The sequence below is a fragment of the Rutilus rutilus genome (genome assembly GCF_951802725.1).
Source record: "Rutilus rutilus genome assembly, chromosome: 17".
Lineage (NCBI taxonomy): Eukaryota > Metazoa > Chordata > Actinopteri > Cypriniformes > Leuciscidae > Rutilus > Rutilus rutilus.
The window spans coordinates 6,970,235-6,992,850 of NC_140230.1; the positions used below are offsets into that span (position 1 = coordinate 6,970,235).

The 22,616-nt window shown below is 38.9% G+C and overlaps 1 protein-coding gene across 2 annotated transcripts in view; it reads right to left on the minus strand.

Moving 5' to 3' along the window:
- Window positions 1-236: 236 nt before the first annotated feature.
- Window positions 237-22,616, minus strand: part of cers2b (ceramide synthase 2b) — a 41,001-nt gene continuing 18,621 nt past the window's right edge. Inside the window, exons 2-11 of one of the 2 annotated variants that reach the window (XM_084385850.1) lie at window positions 18,918-19,094; window positions 16,365-16,482; window positions 16,159-16,277; window positions 14,364-14,421; window positions 14,213-14,263; window positions 13,262-13,354; window positions 8,091-8,219; window positions 7,475-7,581; window positions 4,189-4,342; window positions 237-1,534 (exon numbers count right to left, since the gene is read on the minus strand). In XM_084385850.1, coding sequence (XP_084241976.1) covers window positions 1,391-1,534; window positions 4,189-4,342; window positions 7,475-7,581; window positions 8,091-8,219; window positions 13,262-13,354; window positions 14,213-14,263; window positions 14,364-14,421; window positions 16,159-16,277; window positions 16,365-16,482; window positions 18,918-19,090 — 1,146 coding nt within the window. In that variant the 5' untranslated portion in view covers window positions 19,091-19,094 and the 3' untranslated portion in view covers window positions 237-1,390. The remainder of the gene's footprint in view (window positions 1,535-4,188; window positions 4,343-7,474; window positions 7,582-8,090; window positions 8,220-13,261; window positions 13,355-14,212; window positions 14,264-14,363; window positions 14,422-16,158; window positions 16,278-16,364; window positions 16,483-18,917; window positions 19,095-22,616) is intronic. The other variant, XM_084385851.1, reaches the window with a different exon arrangement.

Here is a 22,616-nt window from a genome sequence, read left to right on the forward strand (position 1 = left end):
GAATTCATGGTGGAAAACTACATTGCCTGTTATGCTGTACAGAAAATGCCACCAATCAAAGCAAAACACGCCAATAGATCTCTTTAGCTCCGCCCACTCTCACAAAGCACTGCGAATTATGTAATCGAATCTCCCTACACTCTAAAAATACTACAATATTTGCATGTTTTGCAATAAACTTTATATATATGTATCTCAACATTTATAGTTTTATATTTCTCTATCATTTTTTATTTGATTATGCTGTTCACAATGCTTCATCATGGGATTGTAGTTGTTTCTGTCACTAAAGCTGTGAAGTTTTCAAATACTTTTGTGCTTAAAGTCAAAGTTTGTATTTGTAATGTTATTATTCAGCTCATAGCTGGCTGGCTTGGTTCATGGCTTATAGCGCTTTAACAAAGACTTTTTAAAAATTCCTATGGGATTTAATGGAAAGAATACTCCCGGAACCAGCGCCGCTATTCTGAGAGAACTTTATAACTTGCAACTGCGAGTTTATTTCTCATAATTCTGATAAGAAAAAAAAAAAAGAGATTGTGAAATATAAACTTTTTACTTGCAATTGCGAGTTTATTTCATACAATGCTGACTTAATTTCTCATAATTCCGAGTTTCTCACAATTCTGACTTTATTTCACGCAAAGAAATGTGAACTCACAGTTGCGAGTCATAAAGTCCAAATTGCACGAAATAAACTAGAAAAAAGTCAGAATTGTGAGACAAAATATTTTTTATTCCATAGGAAAGAGATTGCAGAAACCCACGAGAAAAGCAAGGCATGAAAAAGAGCAAAGGAAGGCACTATTTAAAGGGACAGCTCACCTAAAATAAGTGTTCTGCTGTCATGTTGTCCACAACCCACATGGCTTTTTTTTTATTTAGGACATAAAAGACTAAAGTTTAGCATAATGTCTGAGCTGCTCTCTTCCATACAATAAAATTTAGCTCTAGAATGCACAAAAATGCACAATAAAAGAAGTCCGCGCGACATGAGCGCTTCATTTCAAGTCGTACAACAACTTCGAGACTGACTTGCTTGACTACTGTGGTCACCATTGACTTTCATTCTATAGGCAAGAGCAGTTTGGACCTTCTGCTATAAATAACTCATAGAGGTTTGGAACAACATCAGTAACTGATATTGATTTTTAGGTGATCTGCTCCTGTAAGGCAGCATTGCTCTCTGTTTGGCACTTGGGATCGATGTGCCTGTGTTCATGTGATGACTGTTACTGTAAGTGTGTGTGTGTGTGCGTGTTTGTACTCTGTAGTGTACAAAGCGATTATCTGTTGGTAAAACTGGGATTGTTCCTCTGTTCTCCACTCCTCTCTGTTCTGCTTCAGGAGGGTTTGTGTTTCTGAGCACTTCTCCTGTCCTCTCAGGACGTCACTCTGTTTTAGAGTGGTTGTTGTTATATGTCGCGTGACCATTCTGAGCTGGTCCGTTTTTCTTTATCTCTCCGTTTTTCATCTCCTCTTCCGACTCCGACTCCGTCTCGTCTCTATCGGACCTCTCGTCTTCAACCGACGACTGTTGGGTAAGAACAGGAGAGGAAATCACAAAGACAGAAAGACAGCCGATTTAAAGGGATGGAAACTTCTGTCACCTGTATGACTGTCTATCTTCCAGGGAACAAAACGTGTGATATTCACACAGCTCACGGACCAACTGTCCAATTCCACACAAAAAAAGCATAAATGTGATAATGACTCATGAAACAGTGAAAAAGAAGTGTGCTTAAAGGGATATTTCACCGCTGGAAAGATGAATGTGTATTTTATGTATTAGAAATGTGTAATTATTTTAGAAGTTGGTGCCTTCTAGACTGAGAAAAGCCAGAAAATGTATTTTTGGCTCATGTGGATGAAAGACAACAACTCCCAGAATGCACTTGCTCCGCTGCCCTACGAGGCCACTCCCAAGCCACGCCTACCGGTTACAGAGGGCAGTATCGGAAGAAATGATACAACTAGGCTACTAGTCGACTCGAAACTGAAAAGACGCCGTTTTATGGTGAGATCCCCCTATGGGCGGGTTGAACACATGCGGGACGAGCTCCTCCTACTGGCTGTAGTCTCTCGCCTCTGGACAGAAAAAGCCTCTGATGAGCTGAATGACGATTTTTGCGACATCAGAGGTTTTTTTCCAGACACACAATACAGAAATCTCTCGTCTCAGGGGGACATGAGGGAGGGAAGCACGGTCACTCGAAAATACTACCGGGTTTCTACTGATACAAAGCTTAATGCTAATCGGTGAAGTATCCCTTTAAGAACGTATTGAATGTGCACTTGTAGTGTGCTTCAAATCTTCTTCTTTTTTTTTAAAACTACTGGCAGATAATACAATATTAATTAAAGCACAACAAAATATTATTAAAACAAAATGATATAAAATGTACTTTAAAGAAAACCTTTATTCTGATATTATTAAAGTGCACTTTTTAAGTGTACTTAAATGTGTTTAACTGTATTAACTGTAGTGTGTTATTCAAAATGACATTTAAAGTTAATATATTTTAAACATACTAAATTCAAACTACATCATTACAAATGTGTAATTACAAATATATTTAAAACCGTGGCACTTTTCGGTAACACTTTATTTTACAGTGTCCTTGTTACATATGTTACATGTACTTACCATAGAAATAACAGTAAATTATGCATAATTACATGCAACTAACCCTCAACCAAACCCTAATCCTACCCTAACCCTATAGTAAGTGCATGTAGTTGCTTAATATTACTCAGTATTTAAATGTATTTTTACAGTGTAGCAAAGGCACCTTAAAATAAAGTGTAACCTTCAAAAAATGACACTAGTTTCAATAGAAACTACATTAAAGTATATATTAGCTTACCATAAATGGCAGTACATTCAGCAGAACACTTTTACCATATTTTAAAGACAATATAAGTTATGAAATAACATATAAATATGTACTTAAGTCCTACATAAGTCGTTCAAAAAATGTCAGCTAATTGCATTTAATATAAATTATAACTATAATACATTTTCATTAAATTGTAATTAAAATGCAATTAAAAGCATTACATTCAGTTCTCACTTAAGTATGTACTTTAGTATGCTAAAGTGTCTTGTTTCTCTGTTCACTCAAACTCTCCTCCTCACCGTCCATTAAGACAATATAGACACACGTCCTCTTCCTGGCAGATTCGTAACATCTTTAGTTGATTATAACTTCTTAATTATTGCCCTGATGGTCAAAATGGGGATTTTCAATTCTTTAGCTATTTTCTTACAGTCACTTTCTATTTTATGACGCTCAACAATCTTTTGCTGCACATCAGAACTATATTCTTTAGTTTTACTCATTGTGATGGATGATTCAGGGAATTTGGCCTTTGTGTTTCCTCATATTTAAACTCCTGTGAAACAAGAAGTCATAGCTGGACAATTTCATGTTCCTAGTCACCCTGGTGTGCTAATGGGAATATACTTCAGAGATATTTTTCTCATAAAAAATGATAGGGGTGCCAACAATTGTGGCCGACGTGTTTTGGAGAAAAACATTTATTTCATAATGTGATTTACCCCCCACTTTCAATTCTTTTACTTCAATGAAAGGTTAGATTTTTGCACATTTTTTGAAGGAAAGATCAAAAGGATAAACAATGCAGATTTATTTTTTACAGCCATTTTTTATCATATTTATCAGGGGTGCCATCAATTCTGACCACCACTGTAAGTCATAAGTCATGACAATAAGTCAAGACATAAGTCATGATCCTACAATATAATTATTTAAATTATAATACAGATAATAATAAAAATAAGGAGAGTTTCAGTCATGTATATAGTAGGCCTAACAGTTGTGATGCAAAACACTAATCTAAATTATATAAAAATTTTTAATAGATATATTTAAATTCACATGCATTTGTGTATTTATTTAAGTGTTATTTTTATTATTTATTTTATGCTGTGGGAATACAAATGTAAGAATCTCTCTTTAAGATCTGCTGATCCTGAACTAATAAACTAAGGACCAAACTGGTAATTGAAAATATGTTAGTCGTACTTTACAGAGAATTTGCCTTTCTCAAATGTGTGTTTAGTCACCCCCGGTCTCCCATGTGTACAACCTTGCACTATTTTCATGAGATAAACGGAAACACTGTTTATCTGTTACTGATAAAACTGAATTCACACAGACGTACATTACTGCTCAAGAAGCGGAAGGCCAGGCGTATGATCAGAGCGGCCCAGAAGATGTGCAGACACAGCAGAACCATCAGCAGCCCGTTAAAGAAGTAATATCCAAAGAAAGGAGGGTACAGGGTCACGGGATACACCCACGTACAGTACATGATCCTGTGAGAGAGACAGAAACACATGAGTTACTGTATATGCAGGGCTTGACATTAAGTTGTTTCCTCAATAACCACTCAGTATTTTCACTGGCCACACTTTTGCTGTTGAGAAATTGCCTTTCATTAGGGGTGTGATGATACACCTAGCTCACGAGATGAGAAGATACATGAAGACAAGACGAGACAATATTTTAATGCTTAATCTTCAATGAGGATATTTGACTGGAAAAATGGTCTTTTATTCCACTGAATGTTACAAAATGCAAAACAATGCGGGTTTTAACTAATCTAGGGCTGCCAGTAATGATTATTTTGGTCATTGAGTAATCAGTCGATTATTTTGACGATTAATCAAGTAACTGGATAATATATTTTTTTGTGTGGTAGTAAAAATAGACCAATAAACCATAGCCTTTAAAGGGGTCCGATTATGCCCTTTTATGAAGTCTTGATATTGTGTTTGGGGTAGTATACTAGAATATGCTTTCATGCTTGATTGTTCAAAAAACATATTTTTTCACATATTTTACATTATTACAGCACCTCTCTCCCCAGTCTGGCCTGAACACGCCGCTTAGTTTCGGTTTAGATGAAGCCCCTCCTTCTGAAATGTGAAATGTTTTGTGATTGGTCAGCTGGCCCAATGTTGTCCAGATTGGCAGCACTAAGTGCGTGTTCGGGAAATGTCACGCCCCTTACCATAACCCGGCAGAGGGGTGACCACCCGAATCCACCATTTAATCACGATACTTGTGGGGAAACTATGGTAACACAAACAGTAACAGTAAAACCTAAGGAGCGGTGAACCATCTTACAAAAGCGTCTCTTTAAAAGCGACAACACTGGCCCCTTTCACACAGCAATCCCGGCAAATTACCGTAAAATTGGCAGAACGGATTTACCGGTAAATTCAAAAATGTGCTGTTCACACAAGCAACGGCGTTCTGGTTTTTTACCGGTAATAGACCATTCACACATCAGTCCCAAAACACTGGTCAACTCTGTGATGATGTCATTAACTGGAACTTTATGCCTTGTTCCAGGAGAAGGCTAGTTATTTTATCATACGTGATAGTATCTCTAACTTTTGTTGCCAAACCTCTTTATCCGCCCGGACGAGGAGAAGCGCTTTAGTTTCAGTATCACTCCAATTTGAAGACATTTGTAAACAGTGCTGAGTAAACGCGTCATAATTTTATGAATGGCCCAGAGTTGCTCTTTCAAACGGCTTCTGATTGGCCCATATAACTTCTTACATCAGCGCGTTCTGACCTCGTACGTGCAAAATTCCGTTAATGTTACAACTTCCCGTATATTTCAAAAGGTCCAGTTCACACATGATCTGTTACCGGTAATTTACAGTAAAGACTGTATGTGTGAAAGAGGCTACTGTCTTCTCTAATGCAGCTCAACCAGGCCACACACCCTTTTTTTTGGCATATCCCGTGGGCAGGGATTATTTAAATGAGTAACATTATGACTTCACAAAGCCCGGAAAAAAATGTGTTGTAGTTCAAACGAGTTATTCGTTGTAGTTCTTGAAAAGTAAATTCTGTTAAATAAAATATCTCTCTTTGAGCTTTGTAACCTTGCAGATCTTTTATTCTCAAACAGAAACACTACACACTAACTAAAGTTAAAAAAAAGTGAAAAAGCATAATAGGACCCCTTTAAAATGGCTTAAAATAATGTATCAAAAGCAAGTAATTACATTATATAAACAATCAACTTTTGTACATTATTTTTTATTTGATGATTTTTGCCTTTATTGTGATAGGATAGTATAGAGTGGACAGGAAGCGAGGTGGGAGAGAGACGGGGGACGGGATCGGGAAAGGTCCACGAGCCGGGATTCGAACTCGGGTCACCTGAAGCACAACGGCGCCATATGTCAGCACGCTGCCCATGAGGCTATCGTGCCGACAACTTTTTGAAAATTCGCATATTCAGAAAAATATTAATGTATTCTGTGTTGGCTGAGGGTTACAAATGATGGTGAAATGTGAAATGTGAAATGACGGTGAAATGACGCATGTTGCGTTTCCAGATGAACGTAATAAGCAACCCAAACTCACAGAGTATACAGAGAGTTTATCAACCGAGCTGCTGAGACGCATGTATATGATAACGCCTCAGACTTTATGCGTTCCCAAATGCACTTTAACCTAAACAAACAGCAAACAGAGACTGAGTTTGTGTGGAGCAGCATTTACTGTGAACGGAGCCGCTCTGAGCCGCTGGAAGAAACACGTAACCTGCAGGCATGTCGAACTTCACTCTGAAACCCGCAGTGCATATATTTATTTAACTGAATATAAAAATTCAGCCTGTAAAATGTGGCTAGTGATTGTGTTACACGCCACTGCTAAAATGTCAAGCCCTGGTTATGTGACACCAACTGTAAGAGCCAATCTGAACAGTTTGTATATTGATTATCATTTCTTTGCTTCTTGTTGTTTGTTTGAGGTAACAGTAAATTTAAGGTGCTGTTCTATATTTTTATTTTGTAATGCACATTATATTCCTGTATTCATGTCTATTTATGTATTTTCTATATTATTTCTTATGTTTATTCTGATGTTTAATTCCTGTTATGTTTCTCTATTTGCCGCTCCTACCTATTTGAATATACACGTTGAGACCGGTTTAGACTTCTTTCGGTCAGACTTTAGGATTAAACTTGTGTTTAAGGTGTATAAGACAACACAAGTAAAACATATCCATTGCATAAAACCATAGGTATATGGAATTCAAAGGATTTTTTATCTTTTTTTTTGTTTGTATTTTGTGGTTTTGTTTTTGATTAAAGTCATACTTTTTCACTTTATGACGAGTAAGAACTGTTCTCCTGCCATGTTACATTAGCTCTGTTGCAAAACCTAGTGAGCTGCCTTGCTGTCTACTGCCTACATAGGCAGCTGCCTTCTAAGGCATCATACTAATTTGCAATGTTTTACAGTATTACACACACTTACTTCTTTGTCTTTGTTCTCAATCAAACAATTTAACACCTGGCTTTACTTATAAAGTATAATCTATCTTATATCCACAGAACAACTGTATCATAATCGAAACTGGTGATGACAACGTGTGTGTGTGAAGAAATTGAGAGAGAGACAGATGAGATGTGTACCGGAAAGGGAAGATGAAGAGGCGTGTGACGATGAAGATCGCAGCAAACAGGATGAAGATGTAGTTGCATGCGTTCTTCCATCTCGCGTAGTTAAACATCTTTGCTGACTGAGAGAGAGAGAGAGAGAGAGAGAGAGAGATGATATGAGGGAGAGAAACTGATGTGTATAGAAGAGGTAGAGGGAGACAGAAATGGTTTTTCTACTGATATACATGTCATGAGTTCTTTATCCAAAATCAAAAGTTTGGGGTCTATACGATTTTTGTAATGTTTCTGAAAGTCTCTTATGCTCACCAAGGCTGAATTCAATTGATCAAAAATACAGTAAACCGACAATATTGTAAAATATAATTGTAATTTTAAAAAGCTGTTTCCTAATTAAATCTATTTTGTAAAGGGTAATTCACTTCTGTGATGCAAAGCTGAATTTTCAGCATCATTACTCCAGTCTTCAGTGTCACATGATCCTTCAGAAATCATTCTAATATATTGATCTGCACAACTAATATGTCCAGATCTTTAACCACTAATATACACAACATCTATCCTAGTCCACTCTCTTGACAATATCACATTGACGTCCCATTGGGTGTCTGTCTCTGGTTGTTCTACTCACCTCTAGTAGATAGTCAGCTGAATCATGCATGAACATGATGAGCGTTCCCGCTCTGATGTAATTAACACACCAGGAGAAACTGATCAGTATGATGGTGGCCACATGATGAATGATCTGCTCATTGAAGTCCTGGAAGAAAGCGTAAGATAACACTGATATCATTATACCATTATGAGATGTTCATACTACGCCTCTCATTTTAATGTGATTCATTATAAAGAAAACAGTGCAATAAAAAGGAACTCAATCATGATCCCTGACTCACTAGTTTAAATTACACACAGCTAATACATTTCATGTGTTTGAACAGTCATTTCAGTTGTTTATCAGGCGCTGTTGCTATTATACCGGCGGGCTAAATGACTCTTGCGCTCAACACAAATCTAAAATGGGTTGGTCTGAAGTAGCTACATTACTCATAGGTGTGGTTTGGGCGTAACGTGAAATAAACCAATCAGAGCGTCATCTCACATTCCCTTGAAGAGCATGCGCGCTTGTTCCATGCCGGTTTACTATTATAACGGCGGATTTGCCAGGCGCACGCCAGGAGCGCTTCACAGCCGAGGAGACCGATGTTCTCGTCAGGGCCATAAAAGACAGAGAAGTGACATTGTATGGGGATGGGAGAAACACATCCAAATAAGCTTCGGTTAAACAGGCGTAGGCCTATAATCATTATGGTAAATGTGTAAGCTAGATTTATGCCTATTTTTTCACATCTTCATGAACACTACAATGATTTCCCTCGTGTGGTATATTTTTCCTTGTAATTATATGTATGGTTTGCAAAAATGGCAATTGCTGCGTCTGTGTGTAGATATGAGAAGCAAAGTGTATGCGCGTTGTGCACACGCTACATTATGGCCAAGCATGCACCCTTAAAATAGCATGCTATAAAAAAACGCATCACTGAAAACGTTTTTGTGTTTCAGAAAACAATTCCGCCACTGACCAGGAAAAACCTGGTCTAAAGTCAGTGGCAGAATTGTTTTCTGAAACTGCAAAATAGCACCAGGGAACGTTAGCGCCGGAACACACCTCCTCTTTTCGCTGAACCGCCCCCGGGAGCGCAAGTTCATTCCCTAATTTACCGACGTGCGTCTGTGGAGGGAAAAGTCTGCTGTGCGTCAGGTGCAAAATAGGAATGATACATGCGTCGGTGTACAAAGTCAGTTGCGCTGGGTGCAAGATAGGGCCCATTATGTTAGTCAATTTATCTTTCATAATTTTGTTTATAATGACCATTTTCCACCCTCCTTGAGTGGATTTGTGTGAATATTAACATATATTTGAACAGAAACTATGACATGGACATGGTTGCTCCTTTGCACTTGCATGAAAATAGCCCAACACCATTGTATAACGAGCACACTCGCGCCCTCAAGAGAGCAACCTGAAAAAACTTTGCACAACTGGAAGAAAACAAAACTAGAGGCATTTCGCATTTCGTGGCAGGAAAGTGTTATAGCACACAGAAATGCCTTAGAAACGACTAGATTTGCTTACTTTTCGACTCTCTTAGAAGAAAACAAACACAACCCTAGGTATTTATTTGATACAGTGGCTAAATTAATGAGCAATAAGGCTTCAAATTCAGACGTTTCCAAACAGAACAGCACTACAGCAGTAACAACTTTATGAATTTCTTTACTTGCAAGATTGATACTATTAGAGAGAAAATTATAACCATGCAACCGTATCAGATGTCATGTCATAGACTCCCTGAGGAACAATTCCATTCATTCTTTGCTAAAGGAGAGGAAGAATTGTCTAAACTTGTTAAATCGCCAAAATCAACAACAATCACAACTGTGTTCCTTTTCAGAAAGAAATGGAATCTGTGAGGATTTCATCCATTACAAATGATTTGCTCTTATCATCCGATCGTGGTTATATCTCTTTATTAGTGTTACTGGATCTTAGTGCTGCATTTGATGTATGGTTCATGGTTCAAATCATACTTATGGTTCAAATCATATTTATCTGACTGTTACCAATGTGTAGCAGTAAATTAAGAGGTTTCATATTGATCACAAGTTCAGTACAGAGTACGGCAAGGTTCAGTACTAGGACCATTTGCTTTTCACCCTGTACATGTTACCCTTGGGAGATATCATTAGGAAGCATGGCATTTATATTTTTTCACGCCCTGACGAAACTTACCAATTCACAAAATTAACGGAATGCATAATTGGATATAAAAAATTGGATGCCTAGTAATTTCCTTCTACTTAATTCTGAAAAAAAAAAACACAGAGATTCTAATTATTGGACCAAAAACCTCTGCATGTAATAACCTAGAAAACTGTCTAACACTTGATGGATGCTCTGTCAAGTCTTCGTCATCAGTTAGGAACCTGGGTGTGCTCTTTGATACCAATCTTTCATTTGAAAGCCACGTTTCTAGCATCTGTAAAACCGTATTCTTCCATATTAATACTGTATATATATATAAATTATGACATGTTGTCAATTATGTTGTAATACTCTACTGGGTGATTGCCCTGCCCTCTGTCATTAATTACTCACTCTCATGGTGTTCCAAACCTGGAAGACCTTCAGATCTTCACCATAACATTAAGATTGAAACACTGTAGTCACATGGACTGGGGGGGTCAGAAAGTTCTCGGATTTCATCAAAAATATCTTAATTTGTGTTTAGAAGATGAACGAAGGTCTTACGGGTTTGTAACAACATGAGGGTGAGTAATTAATGGCAGAATTTTCATTTTTGGGTGAACTAACTCTCTAATAAACAAACTCCAGCTGGTCCAAAATACAGCAGCTCGAGTTCTTACTAGAACCAGGACGTATGACCATATTAGCCCCGTTCTGTCAACACTGCATTGGCTCCCTATTAAACATCACATGCATGTTAAAATCGTACTAATTACCTACAAAGCACTAAATGGTTTAGCTCCTCAGTACTTGAGCAAGCTCTTAACTCATTAAAGTCATTCACTTCTATTGCAATTTCAAAATTCTGGCCAGAATATCAACTGCATATAAATAGGATTTTCCTATTTTGCACCCAAACTCTGGAACAGTCTTCCAAGGCTTGTTCGGGAAGCAGACACACTTTGTCAGTTAAATCTAGACTAAAAACACATCTCTTTAACCTGGCACACACATCACACATTATACATTTCTATTATTCAAATCCCTTAACGGATTGTTAGGCTGCATAAATTACGTCAACCGGAACCGGGAACACTTCCTATAACACCCAATGTACTCATTATTACATCGTAAGAAGAAAGGCATCTACGCTAATATCAGTCTGTCTCATCCTTATCCCGCGGTTACCGTAGTCAGCCGGATCCGGGCCATATCCAGATCAGATGGTGGACCTGCGCCAAGACACGACCACAACGCAGCCCTGAATGTCAGCAAAGACCGTGTCTACTAGACAATCCCCTGTGAAGGCATCGTCGACATGACAGCCATCGGCACTGATCCTCAGCAGAGACCACAAGAGCCATTTCTGACAGGGCAAAAGTGCACTTAGGGCGTGTCCGAATCCATTTTTGCTAGTTTAACGACGGGAAAAATGGTCGGCGCTCCCGGCGCATGGTCTAAAAGGGTTGTCCCTATTCTCTTAATGAGTAATGGGTGTGTTTTGGGCGTAACATGCAAAAAAACCAACCAGATTCTCATCTCCCATTCCCTTCGCTATTTCGTTTTTAAAGATTTCTATTTACATGCCGGAATTTGCAAGCGGAAAAACTGAACGCGTCTCCAGAGCGCAAACGGATCTGCTCGTGCGCGAGGTAAAAGCGTGCAAGCAGATCATCTACGGGACAAGCCGGATTACACCATATCTTTATGTACACAATATTAATCTTTTACATTGTAATCCTTTTATTTTTAATATTTGGCTAGTTTGTGTGCTGTGTGCCCTGTGTGTGTAATACGCATTTGTGGACCCGCCTATAGGTACACAATACTAAAGCGCTCTTTAAATAACAAAAAAAAAATGTGTTGGTCAATGGTGCAGTCTTATTTCAGTTCCCTCAAAATAGCACCACGCCAACAATGCGCCTGAACACACCTCGTTTTCAGCCCAGCAGCCCTTGGGCGCATAAATAGGCGCAAATGCATTTGCAATTTAAACAACGTGGCGCAGGACATGAAAATGATAACTGCGTCGGGCTGAAACTAGCAGAAAACACTTGTGTCGCACTTGGCGCTGCATTGCGCTGGGTGTATGATAGGGCCCTTAATATTCAACAATATCATTTATATGACTGTACTGACGCTGTTGTATGAGAACTGAACTGAGCTGGACGGTGACATCATTTTTTTTGAAGAAGTGCTTTATAGATTAAATGAACTAATTTAATAATTGATGACCTTTGTAAAGGATCTTAATCAACACTCAACTGACAGCTGAACAACAGCAGAAATGCATTTTCTTGTTATCTCTGTAAAGCTGCTTTGAAACAATCTGTATTGTATAAAGCGCTATATAAATAAAGGTGACTTGACACTATAAATTAACCCTTAAAAGCTAAGGTGGTGGTCTAAAAGTCCACATCACAGTTTTTAACTTCCATATGGAAGTAAAATAATGACAAATGTCTTTGAAAAAGCATGTTGTCTTGCACTGAGTTGCAAATGACAAAATAATGCATTGCATTAACAGTGCTTGCATTTTTTATGCATTGTATTTTCGAGGCTTGCATTTTTTGGGGCTGCAATTCAACATGGTTGCATATTTAATCTGTAAATATTCAAAAGGAAACATTTTAACACACAATAGCATTTTTAAAAATACAACAATAAATATTCACAATCATTTAAAAATATTTTATTAAAATTACCACTACAATATTCAACAGGCAAGTTTCGGTTCACTTTTTTTTTGCGTCATAATTCCACAAATTCAGGTTCAAATGTAAATGTGTATAAAGGTTTTCCTTTTTCTAATGTCAGAGAGTTGCACAAGATTTTTTTTTACTATAAGTAGCACATGGAAACATATTCTAAACATCTGTCATCAACCTTGCCGCAAAAACAAAACAGCCTGCAATGATTCCCATAAACTGCTGCTTTGAATACTGTTCTGCTCAAATAACAATAACTAGGTGTTTGAATAAAACGATTAATTGAGATGCAAAGATGAGGTTTGCAGTGTGATATGATGACGGTATGACTTATGGCAGACTTACTTTACGTTTGACATCAGATGCCACACTGAAAAGAAGCGAGGTGTAGAAACCCAGTTCCAGCATGTAGTACCAGTACTGAGACGGCAGGAGGGTCTGAATGAGAGAGATACGGTTCACTGACTCAGAGCTTTCAGCAATCTGACATTTGATGACATGAGCTTTACAAATAATGAGTAAATTATCCTAATCTAATGGCTTATCATCAACAGACTTGGCTGCAAATTCAGTTAGAAACAAATCATATTACGTGAGTAAAAGTGGGTAGTATGACCAAAACCTTTATCAAAGAATTTCTATCACTTTTACGGTATCATTTATCATTGTACTTCAACTACTGTACTTGCAGATAATATAATATTAATGAAATATAAGGCCACTTAAGTGCAGTTTAAGAGAGTACACTTACATGACTGTTTCTTAGCAGACTTAAATGCATTTTTACAAAGTACACTTTTGCAATAATGTGAAATTAAAAGGTTTACTTTAAAGTACATTTTAAATGTGTTTTAATAATCTTTTGTCGTTAAAGAAGTACACTTATTTGATGTGTTTACTAATATACAAAAGCACATGTAAAGTACTTTATAATTTTAACTGCAGTGTGTTATTCAATATTACATGTACAACATTACATTGTTCACACTTAAGTATGTTCTTTTAAAGTATATTATTTCCAGTATTCCAAAGCAAACTTTTTTTTCACAAGGGTTTCTCTCTTTATTTTGAACTTTATGGGTGCTAAAAAAAAAAAAAAAAGATAAAAAAGCTCCTATTCAAATGCTTGGTTCTTATTCACCATATATGCAGTATGTTAAGTTTGTTTCTAATTGTTGTAGGTTCTGTCTAATATATTCCATTCGCTGGAAATGACAAGATGCCCTTTAAAAAATTAGCAGCTCTACATGATGTCTGTCTTTAGTGTGTCATGTTTATAAAGGAGATATAACTCACGAGAGTGGGGAACCCTTTCCACATCTCCTTTAGATCGTACAACCAGGGTTTCTAGAGAAAGAGACAGAGAGGAAGGATTGTGTTATGCAATAAATCAGCAGAAGAAATAAACTCAGAGAGTTAAAACAGGCTGAAACTGCAAATGACTTACATCTATCAGTGCAACAAGACCACCAATGAAGGCGAGAAGATAAAAGGCGAATCTCCAGCTATGAAAGAACAAAAGGGTCAAGGTTAAGTTTAGTTAGTACGGTCCAGTTATTCGCTGCTGGTAGATGCTGTAACAGCACCATTATGGGGTCTTTTTTCCATTTATGGTCATTCTAAAGAAAAGCTGTGCATAAATGTTCTTCAAGTACTGTAACATAAGACAAATATTTCATTATATTACAAGTTAGTGATGCACCGAAATTACGCGCTGCTCAAAAACACTATGTGAACTCACTCGAGGCCCAGAGAGAAGGAAATGAATAGTGGAATAAAGTCGTTATTTTTGTTGATTTTTGCGCACAAAAAGTATTCTCGTCGCTTGATATACTTAAGATTGAGCCACTGGAGTCACTTGGACTATATTAACGATCTCTTTAATAACTTTTCTGAGCCAGCAAGTTTCGGTCACCTAGAAGTCTATGGAGGAGTGATCCAGCTCTCAGATTTAATCAAAAATATCTTAATTTGTGTTCCGAAGATGAACGAAGGTCTTACGGGGTTGGAACAACATGAGGGTGAGTAATTACTGACAGAATTTTCATTTTTGGGTGAACTAACCCTTTAACCCTAGAGAGCAGCAGTTTGATAAATATAAGCATTATATTACATATTTATTATATTTTGACAACCTGTTGTCTTGATGTTTGAAAAAATTCCATCATGAAAACAAGTTTTTATTATAGCCACCATTCAAATTATTATATTTTAACAACGGATTAGAGGAGAAACATAATTATATCATTAAAAAGTTAATATAAAACGCCTTATATGAGATCTAAAGTGACCCTATTATGCTTTAAAGGTTCCTGATTTTGTTTTGGAGGGCTCCTACAACAGGTTTACATGCATTCAAGATAAAAAAACATCACCTCATTTCTCAAAGAGAACTATTAGTTTGAACTATTCATTCTCTGTTGAGATTGGTCTACCGCTTACAGCGCACTAGAAACGAAACGCCTATTACCATAGTTGAATTTCAGCTTCCTCAGAGCTTGATACACAGTGACGTGAACAGTAATGACGATGTCGGGTTTTCAGTATCAATTCCAGCTCGTGTCCTCATCCTTGTATAGTACATCAAAGTGGATTTGCAGTGCTGAAAACAGCACAGTCGACAACACGAATCACTCTTCCAGGCCTCAGCTAAAACTACAGTGTTTGGGGGCGGGTCAAAGTAGACGTGAAAACTTTAGTTTCAGTTTCAGTGTTTCTGTAAAAATAAATTTGACTAATTAGATTTTTTTTCACCACTATTTGATCAGTGACATTATTCAGGGTGGTCCCACACTATAGAGATGAATGGAAATGCTACACATAGAGAACCTCCTTGGTTACTATGCACATCCTGAATGCATAGTTTCTAGCCATAGAATTCAATGTATTAGGCTTTAAAACATTGAGATGGGTGTGTCAAAAAAATGCGCAGTGCTGTGGGCCTCCGAGACCAGGATTGAAAACCACTGCATGTGAAAGAGCCTTTAAAAGTTTTACTAAACATATGAATAATTGAATAAGTGCCAAACACCAGCGGGAACACTTCAGAAGAGAGTCACCTTTTATACAGAATTGACTCAAGCTTATACACGGGCAGTTCACTTACAGAAATTACTTTTAATAAACCTGCCTGTAATGTAATCTCACACATTAGCAGCTAAAGCTCATCTTGTTGTAAATGGTCCACGGTAACAGGACTATAGAAAGTGCATGTGTAGAACAGGGTGTTGATGTGTTTTTACCTGGCCTCACCAAACTTCTTGAGAAGGTTGGGTCTGTCTTGATTCCTGCGCCGCCTGAACCAGCACTGGACCTGTCGCTCTGTCCATCCCGTCTGCTTGCACAGTTTCTCAACTGAACTCTGGATGGTAAAAACAAAATGAAAGCTGTTGTGGTAGTGTGGGGCAATTTGTGATTAATTTATAAGTGCAGTTAGAAGTGTACGCACCTGTGGGGGGTTTTTAGTTGTGTTGCAAAAGTAGGACTCCAGTGTTAGGTTGTGTGTAACTCGCCTTTTGACCGTTTCCTTAATGCCCAACAGAGAAGCTACTGGTGTAGCAACATATCTGAACATACAGGGACATTTTTTTGAAAAGAAATTAATACTTTTATTCTGCAAGGATGCATTAAATTGATACAAAAAATATATATATATTTAGAAATTTCTATTCATCAAAAACAACAGTTCAACAGAGAAGGTAGAGTGGGGGCTCTGGAGGAGGACATGGAGCTGGAGAGAAGCGTGACAGGGTGTGTGTGTGTGTGTGTGTGTGTATGTGTGTGTGTGTGTGTGTGTGGGGGTGGGGGGTCTGACAGAGGGAACCACCACGGAGGAGATGATGGAGGGAGGAGCCAGGAAGGGGATGAAGGCAGGAGGGAACATATAGCATAGCCCAGATGAAGGCCCACGGCAGAACTGATGGTGTGAGGAGCCAAGGTGGAGTCAGAAATCCGACCACCAGCGGTGGAGCCAGAAGAGTTGGAAACCTGGGTGGAGCCGAGGAGACACAGAGACCGGGCGACACCATAGGTCCTGGAGGCCGAGGCGAAGCCAGGGTGCTGGAGAACTAAAGGTCCTTGCAGACTAAAAGAATATAAATATTATATTCGCATATAATAAATATGACCTCACGTTGTGTCAATCACGTTTATACACTACCTTGGAAACTTTTCATCGGTCATAAAAAAATTCGGATTGGGTTTGATTTTGAGCGTTTTTCGCATCCGTAGCTAAGCATTTTGAGAGGTGTTTTGACAATTCAGAGCCACTGAATGACGAATATGAAAAATTTGGACTCAGTGTGCAAGGACCTTAAGGTGGAGGCAAACAGAGCCGGAGGGGTGGAGGGACGAGGCGCAGCCAAAGACCCGGAAGTCCGTGGCATAGACAGAGCAACGACTGACCATGGCGTAGCCAGAAGGACAAGGGATCCCAGTGGAGCCATAAAGACGACGATACCAGATGAAGCAGAGGGAGAGAGGAGACAAGGTGGAGCCGAATGGTCGACGGTTCAAGGTAGAGTGATGGTTCAAGGTAGTCAACGGAGACAGGGGGTCCCCATGCCAAGGCAGAGCTGGAGGCCGGAAGACCCGAGGTGGATCCGCAGAGCAGAGTGGAGCAAACAGAAGAGAAGCAGAGGGACTGAAGGGAACCAGCGGAGGCGGGGCCGATGAACTGAAGAACACCAGGGTGGATGGGATGCCCTGGAAAAACCTCCAATTCTTCACACAGTTATTTGGAAGTTATGCACAGCTCACCCTCAGTGGTGGGAGTATAGGTGAGGCTCCACATCATGCCCATAAACTACACTAACACACTCTCTGGGACGGACATTGATGCCGGCTCACACACCTGGTCAGACTTTTTGTTGGGCTCGGTCTCCAGGACGAGGATGGGCTCAGGCATGGGCTTTGTGGCGGGCTAAGGCTCCAGGGCTCGGGCTCTAGGTCCGTGGAGGATTTGGGTTATGGCCTGGGGAGGACTGGAATAGACAAATGCAATCGGGAAAGGGGCTGGATCTCGAGCACATTCCTCGTCCATTTCCTCCACAACAAAATCAGAACCATCCAGCCAGAGAACATAATTGGTGTACTGGGCTACTGATGTGCTATCATTTCCCGGCGACAGGAAGACATACAGATGGTTATCCAGCCCTTCCGTAAAACATGCTTTGAGTATGTATTTCCTCCAAAAATTCCTCCACGTACCTTTACAGGGGACAACCATTTTGACCACTTAAATTGTAATAATTTTTTACTATATTTCTGTTTTTGCTGTATTTTCATCAAATAAATGCAGCATGGTGAGCATCTTTCAAAACATAAAAAAATCTTACCCACTCTAAACCTTTGAATGGTAGAGTAGTATCTACGTATAGATCATTTTATTATCCATATTTATCGTCAATGGACCATTGTTGTATGTATTCCATTTATTGTACTTTCATGCACTGTTTTCTGTTGCTCCTGTCTTCTTGTTTTTTTGGACTGTGCATTTTAAATGACTGAATGAATTGGTAAATTTGACCCTTTGGACCCTTATTTGATTATTAGTTGGAATTTTAGAGAGCTGCTTTGCAGATTATATATTTCTCTGTATTTTAGTGCATTGATTCCAATTCAGCCTCTTTTTCCTTCTCTTTGATACTCACAGTAATACAAAATAATTACAGGATAAATGAGAAAGAAAACGAGATAAAAGCAAAGACAGCTTAGGATAAGAGAGAGAGAGAAAGAGAGAGAGAGAGAGAGAGAGAGAGAGAGAGAGAGAGAGAGAGAGAGAGAGAGAGAGAGAGTAAAACGAAGGGAGTGACGCAGGGAGAGAAGACATTAAAGAGAAAGCATGTCGACAGAAATAGAACTGAAGACCTATTTATAAGCATGCCAGACAGAGGCCAAGAGAGAGAAAGAGACAAAGCTTATCAAATATCTGAAAAAGAGAAAAACTGAGAAAACAGATAGGAAAAGAAAGATGAGTGTAGTGATGTAGCTTTGGACCCACCTCTCAAAGACCTGTCGAATAGCCATAAACAGGATGGCGATTGGCAATGCCACCCACAAATCCCGTGCCTTCGCATAGATCCGCCCATCACGGTCCTCCAGGTCAGCCCATCCCAAACCCTCTGGGAACCACAGACGCTCCTGCCAGAACACTTCACTCAACCACTGCAACATACTGCTGAACACAAAGACACAAAGATGATGATGAGTCTATCTGTACATCTGTCTGTCTGTCTGTCCATGCATACAATTATCCATCCATCCATCCATCCATCCATCCAAAATGGTCTTGGAAAAAGTGGGGTCTTAGTGTCCAAAAGGTTGAGAACCCCTGCTCTAGATATGGCTCAGGTCTCAGTGAGACCTTTTTCACCCATTTTTTGCTACAGCAAGTGAAAATGGAGCATTTGTGTCTGGAGCAGAAACACTGCAGGATGGCAAACACACTGAACATTGTTTGTTCTAAACCTCTAACCCTCAGTATGAGCAAAAATAGCAGTGTTGCCTTTGCAAACACAACTGTGTTATAACATCTGATATGGGTACATGTACTGGCCCATGTTAAACAGTGACATATGTTCATACAATGCAGTTTTAAAACATCTTTTACTGTTTTTGGCTCCTAGACAACTATACTGATGGATTTACACTCGACTTACACAGATCATCAGATAATGACAGATCACAGGCCTCAAGTGGGTGGAGTGACTGGTTAAGTTACAACCTCAGAACAGACCACAGTTGATCTGTAACCTATATGTTGAGTTAGAATGGTTATTTTTGTCATTTTAAATAGGAAGAGCATGTGTGCTGTATGGCATTACAGGGCAGGGGTCTTGAAATCAGACTGAGGCAGATGTGATGTGTGTGATCTGCCCAGATGCACCTGAGGTTTGTGTGATGTGGTGGTGACTGGTGGACTAATTATTACAAGCGCTTGCTGGAAACATGATCAAAGGGGGAAAACTCTATTCATTCACTCACACTGTTTTTTTACAATCAATTGTACTGACCAAATTCAAACATGTGAATGTGTGATTTCTGCCACTGCTTTTGGTTTTACAATAAGCATGCAGCTTCATTTTCAAAGTTATATTTAAAATCCACCTGCGCTTCTGAATGAACATGATGCTTCTGGCTATTACTCATATTAAGGGTTAAGAATTTTTCACAAGCTCAAATTGAAAGTTTTAAAGTTCAGTGTGTGCGTCATCCTGCAGCGTTTGTGCTCCAGACGTGAACAATCCTCACATCAAACGGCTACAGTCTGAGCTTCAACCACAGACTATGTTAACACACATATCCCAGGTTTCACAGACAAGGCTTAAGTCTCAGACTAAAATGCATGTTTGAGGTGTTTTAACCGAAAGCAACTTGCACTGACATATCTTAAAACATGTCAGTGTCATTGTTTTGTCTCAAGATGCACACCAGTAATGCTTTTTTCCAAGGCATGTTTATAAAAGCTACTAAAATGTGTTAATTGAACTAAGGCCTACTCCTGGCCATAGTCAAATTAAAAACTAAAACTGTGAAACTACACGGTGACAGTACATTTGATGTTTTACGTATTCCAGGGCTAAGCCTGAATCTGCACTCAGTGGCTTTACAACACGGAGAACTAAGATGGAGAACGCAGAGTGGAAGGATGTGGTCACTGATGCTACTGACGGAAGCACTGGAAGATTGTAAAAGACGCAGCATGGGAGGATTCGTTGTTTCTGAAAACACAAAACTTTGCAGGTTTGAAGTGTCATAGTAACAGACCACTCAGTCAGGAAAATGCATGGACCAATGCATTAAAAAACAACCTATCTCACACATACATGATGTAATAGTGCTGCAGTTTATGCGAAGGATTACACAGTCGACAGCAAAGAAATGATTGGGAAATGTGCATTTGTAGTCCGAATGAGGAAATATCTCAGCAGCAAACGTAGTACTTGATGACGTCTCATGGCAACCGCATGAATTACGGGTAGTTCTTCCTCAGAAATGCTCATTATAGCAGTCTGGTTTCTTCCTGATGTTCAATTCAATTCAATTCACAATTATTTGTATAGCGCTTTTCACAATACACATCGTTTCAAAGCAGCTTTACAGAAAATGCACGAGTCCACATTACAATTTAGAGTCATCTATTATCAGAGGAAACTGTCTAAGTTATGTATTTCAGAAATGTACATATACAAATCACAGTTAGCTGTACTAATTTAAACAATGTAATAATGTAAGGCAGAAGCAATGAGCTCATTGAAGTAATGAACACATGATTATGACATAAAGAAAATTGTAGCATTGGTGCGTGTTGTTGACTCAAGAGTTTGCGTCATCTGAAGTCCTCGCAGGAGTTGGCGCCGTCTGATAGATTGATGAAATCTGTGAATCTGACCATCTATTGCACAAATACACTGAAAAGCATCGGCTGGCAACTTCTGAAATTTGGGGTCCAAAGGTTTTAACCAGACCAGGAGTATATTTTAGTTTACCACAAATGCTTGTCAGTACATTTGGCAGTACCATATTTCAAAGAAGATTTAAGTTTTTTATCTATCGATATCATTTAATTACATATAGGCCTGGTTTCAGGATTAGGCATCAATTCAGTTAGGATATTTAAATAGCTTTTATAAAAGTACCATATTTTAAGATATGCCAGTGCAAGTTGCTTTCAGTTAAAACAGCTCAAACATGGATTTTGGTCTGGGACTAGACTTAGGCTAAGCTTTGTCTGTGAAACCGGTGGATAAAGATTAACTTAAGTGTGATTTTTTTTTTTTTTTTACCCACTCAAGTTCACACTTAAGTATATACTTTTAGTCTACTTAAACCCTGTCACTTTCTTACAATCGACTGCAAGCTCTTATTCGTTTTTGAGTGACACTCCCACATTCCAAAAACCAATCAACAAACAATGGAATCAATCAAGGAGGTTAAGCATGGTCTATTTCTGATGGACATTATCAATCACCAGAGCAGTAAACGACATGTGACTGATCCCTCTATACTAGAGCTCCATGTACCGTACAGCTAGTGAAGTGCGCAGAGACACTGATCTGTGTTTCACTGAGAGTGTTTCCTCTCGCTGACCCCTCCGAGAGGACAAGCTCAACCAGATGTGGCCTTCATTGTTATGCTCCACTCACACAATCCATCACAGAAAAATAACACCACACCACTCAGGAGATGAGGAATTGAATTTACAGAATTCAGACAAACGTGATGGGATTAAACATAATTCATTTAAGAAAATGAGTCTTGAATTGTTAATGAGTTTCCAAATGTTTGGTCAAACTTGCTAGAACAGAGGCATAAAGGAAAAAAGCTTGTCGAAGAATCCCCTCAGATTAGGAGAGTATAGGGCAAATGCTCATTTAACTCGAGTCCAGCCTGTAGCACGTCTAAGGCTCTGTTTACACCTGGTGTTAAGATGCGTTTTTGGTCGATCGGATCACAAGTGGACGACGGAGACACATTTCCGTTTACACCTGGTGTTGTAATCTGTCCACTTCCGATCACTTCTGTCCTGATTTCTTAGAGGGGAGGGTCTATGGGGGGTAAATGTATGGACTTTTTCAGATCTTTCGATCTAATGGACAAAATAAACTCATGCAATTGAACACGCCCGGAGACGACGGAAAAACATACGGAGAGCAGCAGCTTTTGTTTCTGCACTGAGAGCCGCAACACTGTGCTTGGT